Source organism: Polistes dominula, unplaced genomic scaffold (genome assembly GCF_049000335.1).
Source record: "Polistes dominula isolate Pdom_NZ unplaced genomic scaffold, Pdom_raw_medaka contig_28, whole genome shotgun sequence".
Classification (NCBI taxonomy): Eukaryota; Metazoa; Arthropoda; class Insecta; order Hymenoptera; family Vespidae; genus Polistes; species Polistes dominula.
Genome location: NW_028300879.1, coordinates 4672501 through 4684747, shown reverse-complemented (window position 1 = coordinate 4684747; position 12247 = coordinate 4672501). Strand labels below are relative to the sequence as shown.

Here is a 12247-nt window from a genome sequence, read left to right as displayed (position 1 = left end):
GAAATGATTTTTTATTTTTTCGATTTATTTTTCACGCAAGATAAGTTCAATTTTGACGATTAAATTATTTTCAATAAAAAAAAAAAACAAAAAAAAACTTATCTATGATAAAAATAAAAAATTTAATATTAACCCTTTTGAGTGGAGAACATGCCTAACAATTGCAATTGTTAAAAAACATAATGATTTTATTGTTAATTTCAATTGTGAGGTTAGAAACTAAGTCATTGCTGATTTTAAAAGTCCACCTATCGACAAAATCCGCAACTATTTACTTACTAACCCAATACTTTGATAAAATAAAAGAATTTTGAGCAAAGGCAGATAAAAAAAAAAATAGATAAGCCTATACATGCGTCCTTAGTCCACTGATTATTTTCATTGAACGCATATATGCGTCTATGCTATACAAACAGGTCTACAATAGTAGTTTTTTAGTAGCTCTAGCAACAGGAAGTTAGCAGGTTAGAATGACAACATGTTAAAATATTAAAATATATTATTAAAAATGGTTTTTAATTGTTAATAATATTTTTGATTATAGGTTAACTTACCAGCAAAATATGCGAGCATAGCAGTTAATGCTACGGCGAGTAATATCAAGGCGATTGAAAAACATTTCCAAGAGCATCTGTGTTGGCAACGTTTGTCGATGTGAAAACGCGATGGCGAATAAGGTGAGTAATGGGGTACAGCCGCGGCTCTAAGGGGAAAGCCTGGCATAACCATCGCTTGATTTTGTGCTGCGACAGTTCCTGTACCGCCATTACCTGGCCCACTTCCTAATCCACCTCCCAATGAACCTACTGTCACCTGTTGTTGCGGTGGTGGAAGTCTGTAACATAGAATATCAAATTTTGATTAATGACAATGAAAATACATACAAAAACAGATATAACTTATAGATTTACAACAAATATAATGTTATTATAGTATTAATAATATTATTTTATGTATTATGTTATTTATATATATATAAGAACAAATTTAGATTATCGAATTAGTTGGAAATGTATTTAATTGCAATATTATACCATAATTATCAATTAAACGTATTTAGTTTAAATACGAAATGAGCGATCGATTTAGTTATTACAATTTATCTATAAATATATAGAGATAATGATTATAACGATTATGATGATGATAATGATGACGATGATGACGATGATGATACCATTTTTGGATTATATCCAATTAAATATTTATCTTATATATATATATAATAGAGGTTAATATTGTTCTTTAATTCATCAAAATATCATATTTATATAGTATAGGATTTATTAATTTGATGTGATTGAGATTAGCCTTTGAATATCGAATTTTTCGATAATCGAGGTGTTTTCAAAGAACACTAGACGAACAGAGAGAGAGAAAACGAGAACGAATAGGGGCTAGGGGGTTGGGGGTACATCGTTGTATCACGATTTCGCTCTCGGGGCTTTAGGAGAGATAACGTGAAGCTTATAAAAGATGCAGATACGGTTATTAACTCTGACAGGATCGGAGCGTAGGTACTTATACATATATACATACATACATACATATACATATATACATATATGTATATATTTAGATATCTCTCTTTCTCTCTCACTCTTTTTCTCTTATCTCTGTGTATATTGGCGTTGACTCGAGGGATTTTGCAAAGGTTTGGGGGTTGGGGGTGGATGTTGCTTTTCGTGCTAGGGTGTCTAAGGCACACCCGTCGAACCTATGTCACGGATTTTATTTTCATCCTCGTCATCGATATTTATCTATGTCCCTTTATATTCTGTTTCTTTTTTTCTAGGATGTCATGGGACATCTACGAGAGGGCCCACTATATGTCTCTTTCTTACACCAACAAGAGAAAGAAAATGAACGGATAAGCACGGTTGGGTTGGGTACAGTAGGACTGGGTAGGTAGGATAGGTATACGTATATAGTTAGATATCCTCGAAAAGCGTTTCGTGAAAAGGGACAACGTCGAAACAGGGATTTAATGCGGAACCAGGATAAATATAGTTTTCCGATAATCACGTGGACTCATGAATAGCATTAGCTTTGGTTATTGGGATAGAAAGAGACAGAGATACATAATGTATCACGCATCCTTTTCCACCCCACTCTTCCTACTTCCCCTTCCACTTCTTTCTATTTTCTTTTTTTTTCTTTTCTAGATTTTGTACTGAAATCCTATAAGAATAACGTTCTTAGTGACAGTGATCCGGTGATGCGGATAAAAACTGGGAATGTGAATATTGTATAAAGAGATAGAAGAACTGTATGTGTGTAACAGAGAGAGAGAGAGAGAGAGAGAGAGAGAGAATGGGGAGGGGAAGAAAAAGAGTGGGGAAATTCAGTGGACCGTTTGGTATGGGCCAAACCAAACTAGAACACGAACCTCACAATAGCTTGGGTATTATATTATCCTACTTTCCGGATAAGTAAACAGAAAGATCGATCAACTGATCAGTTTGATATACTATCTCTCTTTTTCTTTTTCCCTACTAAAGTCATATATCATGAACTTTAGAATATATTTATGAGATGGTTAATTTCAATAAATTAAATACTCTCTAATATATAAAGAATATCTTGAAACGTTGATCGATCTAAACGTAGACGTGTCAAATTGATGATACAGATTGAAAAAGAAATTTATCTCAATAATTCGAACTTTCTGATGCTTCAAGAAAAACACATAACACACATGTACACACATACACTGATTCAGAAGCAGAAAAGGGACAATTTTCATCAGTCCTTTATAAATCAAATTTTTTTTTATAAAGAATCGAACCCGTACAATTTCTCGTAAATCAAATTTGTTGTTAAACAATAAAACAAATTAAAAAAAAAAAAAAAAAAACACTTCTTCACTCGTGACACTTCTTACTTGTTATAGCAAATATTATCTTCCTCGTTCTAAGAGAGTTTGTCGACTAGGGAAGAAAGGGAAGATGTTCCAAACGAGTTGGGGAGGGGGAGGGTGGGTGAGGTTTTAGGTAAAACCTTGCCGTCGGCAATGTTCGTTCCTCAAAGTATCATTAAAACGTCTCGCGTGCCTGGCGTAACGCATAAGTTGGTTAACAGCTACCGACAAATACTATAAATAATCGGAGCTTAGGCTACGATGGTGGTGGTGGTGGTGGTGGTGGTGGGGGAAGGAAGGCTTCGTCTCCTTCACGATCCTATAAACGTCCGCTCATATTTCCCAACGGCAGGAAGCAATCAGACGCGACGTTAAAAAGAAAAAGAAAAAGAAAAAAGATAAAAAGAAAGATGGCATGAGAATGAAAGAGAGAGAGAGAGAGAGAGAGAGAGAGAGAGAGAGAGTAAGAGATATAAAGAGAAACAGATATAGAGAGAAAGATCACTGGCAAAAGTCCCGAAGTCTTTCTTACTCGTGCGTGCAACCAGACTGAAGCAAGAAAACGAGAAAACAGAGAAGAGATAGAGAGGGAGAGTGTAAGAGAGTGAGTGAGAAGGAGAGATGCAATAAATATTGCTTTTTCTTCGGGATCATTAAGTTGAGAGAACGGAACGTGGCGGAAAATTAATTTACTGAAAATATCGACTAACCCCTCTCCTCTTCCCTTTGCTGCCCCCTTTCCTCACCACTTCCCCTTACTCCTCAGCAACGCACCCACTCTATTTTCTCTCTCTTTCTGTGTCTCTCCTTTTATTTTTTTTATTTTTCTCTACACCATCGGTCTGTCTTCTTATTCCTTGTCGAAAACTATCGAGCGAAAAAATTTAATGGTGAAGTAATGGGAGGAGGGGGAGGGGGAATTGGGGACCTTCTTTGAAAAGTTGGACCATGGCCAGTGTTACGATGATGATATCAAGCCTCTATCTTCCATTCACGAATCTTTTTGATTGTCTCTTTAGGTTGGTTTGATCCAAGGAAAAGAAGATTACGTTACGTTTGCACATGTGCATATTATAAACGTGTGTGTGAAATAAATTATACGATTTATACAATAAGACGTTTGTTTTTTTACTTTTGATCATTATAAAACAAATAAAAAAAGAATAAATACATTATTCTCGTACTTTGTATAAATTTTTTCCAACGAAATTGATTTCAAGCAGTTTCGAAGTTTTTATATGGTTATTTTTAATTAAAATAATAATAATTAAATTCGAGCACGTATAAAAAATAACAAAACTCGAATAAGCTATACTTTTCTTGGGGGGTTTTTTTGTTCTCATTCACGATTGCAAAATTATTAAATAATTTCATAAAATAAAACTTCCCTTTTCTTTCCGCTTCCCTTTACCATCTTAAAAAAAAATTAGACAAACGTAACAAACTTTTTCATATTTTTTCTATTTTTTCTTTTCTTTCTCATTTAAAACGTTACAGTGAAGTTTATAAAATACGTACGGTTTCTGCTGGATCGGATGGAATCAATTTTTTATACTTTCAGTATAATACAATATACGTTTCACACACACATATATGATGAACTTACACAACCATCGTATATCGCAAAACGTTTGTTCCCTGTGTGTTTCTATGGAAACCGTATATATGGTATATGAATTCTACGTTTACGAAACTTATGTTAGAAAAGCTCAAAAATTTTGCAGCGCTCTGCCTTTCGCCCAGAAGGGAAGGAGGAGGCTGAGGGGGGGGGAGGGTGCTCGAGATAGAACGGAAGCCAATTTATTCGCAGTAAACACTATTACCCCTCCCCCTCTTCTCCTTCTCTTCCCCTTAAACCCCCGGACTCTAGGAACGCGATTAATCTTCGCTTTTCCTCCAGCTTCTGCACCCACTACTCTAAAGCAGCAGCCGCCATTGCAGTCGCCGGTTGAAATCCGTCGACGTTTCTGACCGAGAAAGTATCCCCCTGCTCCCTTCTCCACCCCTTATTCTGGTTTTCCTCTTTCTCCTTCTCTCCTGTCTGTCTATCTGTCTGTCTGTCTGTTTGTCTCTTTATCTCTCTCTCTCTCTCTCTCTCTTTCTATCTTTTTCTGTGCAAAACAAATAAATCTCTTCCGGACATAGACCACCTAAAACCCTTCCTTCATTCCCTTTATACACGTCTAGTTGGACTGAAAATTTCATTTCTAAAAGTATGACTAATAAGTACCTATATATAATAATAATAATAATAATAATAATAATAAAAATAATGATAATAATAATAATAATAATAATAATAATAATAATAATAATAATGTTAATATAATACAATACACATTTGATTAGATTTGGTATTTAATATTTTCAAATATGTGAATTTAAAACAAGAATTTTAGGTATATATATTATAATAAATGTATTTTTGTATTAAATTAAATTATAATTTTATTAATTAAATTATATTTATTGTTTGTGTGTATTAATAAATTTTTGTTTAAAGGTATATATATAATGTAAAATATTTATGTTAATTTAAACGATAAATAATTTTCTCTTTTACATCTCACACATATACACACATAAATGGAAATTTATTATTGACTGTAAAAATAAATTTATTTTTTCTTATTTACGATATTATTACAAATTGAAGAAAGATGAAGTAGAAAAAAAAAATATAATTCACTAAACCAACGGGACTAAATTGAGGATAATCGGGGGTTGGTCTTCAATTGCATCGAACGATCGAAATGGTCCTAAGAGGGTGACGAGAAATAAGACTTTAAGGAGAAAAAAACCTTACGCAAAGGAAAAGGGCACTTTTTAAGGGTGTGCGTAAGAAGGAACGAAACACGAAGTAAGCAGCTATTCTATGCTTTGACACTCGCTCAACCCCACCCACCCCCATTATCTCCCTGACTTTCCCCACTTCACCTTTAGTTTAACCCTCATACTAGCCCTTTTTCACAAGTCGGAGGGTTAAACCATTTGCCCTGGTAAATCGGTTCGCCGAAATCGAGTTATATTTCCTAATCGATACGATGGATTAGGTTATATCGTATTGGTACGCATCGGTTCGGTCACCACTCACCCTCGTGGTCCACCTTTTCCAATAATTTAACTACCCTAACTATATAAAGCCTTGAAAACATCATGCTCGTTATATTTCTTCATTGTTTTCGAATAAAATATCATTATAAATAAAATATATATTTGAAAATCGTATTCAACGAATATTTTTCTATAGTAATTAATTAGAATTGTCTGCATTTACAAGTTTTCTGAAGAATAAAATTACCAATTGAAATTTTTCAGCTTTTTTCCCTCTATTTTTTTTTTAATATTATTTTTCACCATTACGTTTATCCATCATTATTCGTTTTATTATTTCTCTCTCTCTCTCTTTTTTTCTATCTTGTTCTATACATCATATATATATCTCATCAAGGAAATGCTTCCATAAGAACGAACAAAAGCGTTAATTAATCAATGGGTTTATATAGGAAGAGTTTATTCGGTTGTAAATATCGCAAACGAAGGAACAATGCAATATGACTATAGTAATAGGCTAGATTTGTTCAAGATCTTTCTGTATATCTATCTATCTATCTATCCATCTGTTCATTTATCTATCTATATATATCTTTCTTTTTTCATCGTATGACAACGTACAACACCTACACCGATTAAAGAGAATTGACCAGCTGCCTGATATATTGAAAGTTAAAAAGGTAATTGTGGGGTGGCGTTGCCGTCACATATTGAGCTGAGTGTCGTCTGAGTGGAAGATTGGTACTGCTGCAGATGTAGAGAGGAGAGGAGGAGGAAGAGCTGAAGGATACGAGTTCGAGCGTGTGATCCAATTATGATGTAACGAATGTATCGTCGATGGTCGACGAGCTACCACCGACATACAACGTGCTTCGAGTGCTTAAACGTTTCGAGGACGTTACTACTACTACTACTATAACTACAACTACTACAACTACTAGTACTACTACTATTATATAGAGTTAGATGTATAGTACGAGTTTCCACTACCAATAGGGTTGCTAGTACTACTTGCTAGGAGACACACGGGACCAACATCAAACGTCCCTTTTCGTTGACGAGTGGCCCTTCATTAAGAGTCGATTGCTGGCACGCTTCGATCGAATGTCTCCTTGGATTTCGCCTTCAACGGGAACGGCACAAACTGGTTAAGTTCAACTATCGATCCTAACTATATATGTGTGTTACCGTGAAAGACCGAAATTAGATGATGTCAAGATTCACATGGTAGTTTGGTCTATGTCCGAAATATTAATATTGAAGAATAAACTCAAATTTATTCGGTCTTTCACTGAGGTATTTGTTGACATTTCATCATGTGAATCTTGACATTTTCTAATTTTGATCTTTTGCGGTAACATATATATATATATATATATATAATTTATATTACTCTTGTGAGATACCCGGTGACTTTAAATAAAAATTTCATCATTTTTCATATATGCGATTTGACATTACTTTTTATATACTGATATATATATATATATATATATATATATATATATATATATATATATATATAATATATATATATGTAATAAAAGAAAGAGAGATCATGATAAGCTTATATACCTATCATCTTGGACAGTTCTTTGATCCCTGATTTATCGTCTAGATCAAAATAGAAGAGCAAAGCAACTATGTTAACTAACCGTTGAAGATCGGTTATTATTAAATACGTTTGGTGTGTGTGTGTGTGTGTGTATTTAGGTATATTTCTAAAGCTCGTTCGTCATAGTCGTGTTTCAAAACTGGAAGATAGTTGAGAAGGATAGATAAATAGATAGACAGAAAAAGTAGTAGCAGAGGTATTTCAAAAAAGAGAAAAAAAAGTGTGGGAGAAGGGGGTGTAGAGGAAATGAGATTGACGTGTGTGGAATTTGAAGAAAAAGAAAGAAAGAAAAAAAAGCCCTAGAAGAGAAATCGTTAGGTCGTTAGAACGATGGACTTATCGGTTGATGAACGAAAAGTGCTCTACTGCTCTACGAGACGATGGATTAACTACTACTACTACTACTACTAGAATCCTAAGGGGTAGACGATTAGAAAAGGGAGAAAGATTGAAAGAAAGAGAAATAGAAAAGAAAAAAAAAGGATAGATAAAAAGAAAGAGAAAAAAAAAATATACGTAGGAAGAATCCTAATAAAAATCTGATACCTCAGGGCCCGGTATTCCTTCTGAACCTGGGGGGTGGTGTTCCCGAAGGATAGCTAGCTAGAGTGACACAAAGATCTGTAACCCGATGTGCGTCGAGTCCTACTTGAAATTGAATCTCACTTTTCCAGAGAAAAATTACTATAGCTGTGTGCAGAATAACCAACTCGTTTTGTCTCTTTATCTTTTTACCCTCGTTTCGTTTTTTTCTCTCTCTTTCTCTTTCTGATTTTTTTTTGTCATTCTCTTCATCGTTGTCTACCATTTCGCGTTGTTATCATTTTCATAAGATCGAAAGAATAAAAATAAAAAGTTAGAAAGAGAGAGAGAGAGAGAGAGAGAGAGAGAGAGAAGGAACGTAATACTTGTTGAAAACGTTTTAAAACTCGATGCCAGTTAACGCGATTACCCCCCATCCTCCACCCCCATCCCGTTATCTTATTATTAATTTCCTCATTTTAATAATAATTAAAAGCCACACGATAGTGAAACTACTCATCCAAGTTATATCTTTTCTCTCTTTCTTTCATCTTTCTTTATAGGACCAGGTGAATACGTTGAGATTGTAATTTTAATCGTAATTGTTAACTAATATTGTTATCGTTTTAATAATCGTGTTGGCATTGTCGTTTTCGTTGATCTTATTCATAGTCATTTTCATCGTCATCGTTATTTTCATCGTCATTGTTCTCATCGTTGTATCGTACACCTAATTCCCAAGAACACCTATGGCTTTTCAACCATCTCTAGATTCTATATTATATATATATATATGTGTGTTGGCGTATCTAATACCTACAACAAGGATATCGGTTTTAACGGTAATAATAGTTACGATGTCATTGAATATTCAAGTTGACGTTCACCGAGAGAAAGCTCGCGAATTTTGGAGAAGCAAAATTGTTACCTATACATATATGTATATCTGCATAGTTATATAGAAATATATATATATGTGTGTGTGTGTGTGTGTGTAAGCTTTGCTCGTCGTTATTCGCTGACTCGATGACCGATTTTACGTAGAGGATAAGACGACGACGACGACGACGACGACGACGACGACTGTGTGTACTTGGCGATAAATTTATGTTACGTGACGTTCTCTTCTAACGTTGAAATTTCGATCCACGATATTATACATACGTACACTAGGAAGAACATGAATATGCAGTAAAATTAGTGTGGTCTTATGTTTGGATTAGATTATCCCCTTCTCTCATGTTTCGAAAAGATAACAATAAATTATATATATACTCCTTATAAAGGGAAAAATAAATGTCTAGGATGATGATGACAAATATTTCAAATGAAAGATAATGAAACACTTGATAAATTGTACATTAATAATAATAAAAAGAAAAAAAGAATTAGAATTAGAATTGTCGAAAAAAAAAATAATATAATATAATATAATAATTAATTAACAATTAATTATAATATAATATAATTTATATTATATTGTAATATTTATTTTTTATTACAATTTTTATTAGGATAATAATTTATATATTAATATTATAATATATTACATTATAATGTAATATTAATATAAATTATTATCCTAATAACATAAATACTTTTATATTATATTATATTTCTTTTATTTTTTTATATTATATTATTGTTTCTTTTTTTGGTTCACAAGTCCAACTATCAAAAAATTAGTTAAAAAAAAAAAAAAAAAAGATAGTGGTGTCCAGAACAAAGGCTCAGTTTCTTGCCAGGGTGTAGGGCCCCTCCTACACTTTGAGTTTTAAATGAGGAAAAAGAAAAAAACACAAGGGTAGTAAAAGGAAGAAAGTTAAAGAGAGATGGATGGTTATAATTCGCGGTACGCGAAACGACGATACTAATGTCAGTGTGGTAACACGTTATAAAATGCGATACCAAGGCAGCTGCTGCTGGTACATGGTAAGGTAATACAATCCCGCGTAAATCCTGAGCTGCCTTCCTGCCTTCTCCTCTTTTTAAGGTACCGGTGTACTGTGTCCCATGGTTTATTGTCATCCGGCATAACGTTGAAAGGACGCCGCCAGCTGCTAGGATACATACTCCTACTCCTAAAACCTCACATACAATCCCCCTCCACTTCTTCTCTTGGTCGCTGACGTCAAAACCATCCCTCCCCTCTCCTTTTCACTTTCAGTCCTACAATCTTCTTCTTCTTCTTCTTCATCCACCTCCTTTATCTTCTAACGTGGAAATTTGAGTCAGTTTAGATCTGATAAGAACCAGTATGTGTCCTGTTTGTGTGTGTGTGTGTGTGTGTGAACTTTTTCTTTATCTTTTTTCGTTTTATTCTTATTTTAGAAACTTAATTTCAATTGTTTAAAAACAATTTTTCCAAAACTTTGGTATAACAAATCAAACTAAGTTGAATTTCCAAGATTTTGGGGAAATTTTTATTATAGATATTTATTAATATAATTTTTTATATAGTGTATATTTTTGTATAGTATATATTTTATATTAAATATAAAATATATTATATCTTCTATATAATATAAAATTATTATTATTATTAATTTTAAATATATTTAATTTTAAAAATATTATTTATATATATAATACAAATTATTTTATATATTTTATATATTATACATAAAATATTTAATATATATTATACACTATATAAATATATAGTATATATTTTTTATAGTATAATTTGTATATATATTTTTTATATGTATATTTATATTTATTACTATATATTTTTTTTATAACAGTTAACTCCAGATATTACACGTATGATTATTGCGGTCAACAACTAATAAATTGTCAAATGGAATTAGGATACTTTTAAAATAAATCACTGGTTCAATTGTGTAAGAACACTTATAATTATATACAGTATGACTATTATTTATTTAAAAATAAGAAAAAGAAAGAGAAATATTACTACTCGATATTGTCACGTCTTTATACTAGGCTATGCATTAGCCTAGAAATCATTTCTTCGCTAGGCGCTATCCGTGACTAGGCGAATCGCGTTCGTCGAGAGGAGATAAAATCATGCGGAACGTGAGTTGAATCGTTTCGCGTTTTCCACACGAAAATCCAATTTCTTTGCTAGGAAACCGGTGCTTCGATGCTGACGTACCTTTTCACTCGTTCCAGCATCGGTTTTCCATCTCTGACTTATACCGTCCTTCTTACATTTTCGTTTTTTTTTTTTCACATCATTTTTCACGTATATAATAAAATAATATATGCATACGTGTTGAATACAACCATATTATCAATTATATATATATATTTTTTTAAATAAAAGTAGATATCATTTTATTTTATTTATTTATTTGTAAAAAGGAATTGTTTGATTCTATTTTTGTTTGAAAATTTGTTTTAACTATATATTATATTTTTTATTTATTTTTTTTAGTTCATTTTGTCTTCATATGTAACCGTATACGTAGATGATTAATAAACTATACGACGAACGTAGGAAACGGACGAATGGAACGCATAGGAACGTGCACGGACTGTTAGAATGGATGATACACCGTCTCATCCTACATATCAAAACTTAAAATCACATTCCCGATCGTCTTCTCTAGCGTTATTCCACGGCTAGAGGAATATTTCTATGTTCGTGAGTGGCATTCGCGATTTCTGGCTGGATCTTTCTCACACCCCCAATTCCAAACCCCTATAACCTCCCAACGATTTCTGACAAAGTGCACGGCGTTACATTTCTATGCTGTATGAAAGATCGTCGATACGGAAACGATCGACTTTATTTACTTGCATACCCATTTTTATCATCGTGTCACTTTTACTATTCTTCTTTTCAATTTTTCCAACCTTCGTAACTTGATAAATATCATTTTATTGTAACTTTTAAATGATCATCATAAGTTTCCTTTTTTCTTTTCTGACAAAGTAATACGATAAAACTTCAAATAAAATGAATACAAATATTAATACACGAAATTTGTATTAGTATTTAAATATCACACATTTAATATAAAAATAAAATTCAAATAATATTAAAATAATACACATATTTAATATACAAATAGTAAAATATTAATATAAATAAAATTAAAATAATATTAAAATAATACACATATTTAATATAAAAATATAAAAATATTAATATAAATAAAATTAAAATAATAATAAAAATAAAATTTAAATAATATTAAAATAAAAATAATACACATTTCGTGTAT

The 12247-nt window shown here is 32.3% G+C and overlaps 1 protein-coding gene across 1 annotated transcript in view; it reads right to left on the bottom strand.

Moving 5' to 3' along the window:
• The window catches only part of Ten-a (Teneurin-a transmembrane protein), a 562968-nt gene that overhangs the window by 43555 nt on the left and 507166 nt on the right, over nucleotides 1–12247 (bottom strand). The window contains 1 exon segment of the mRNA XM_089172952.1: nucleotides 555–835. Within this exon segment, the coding sequence (XP_089029078.1) occupies nucleotides 555–835 (281 nt within the window).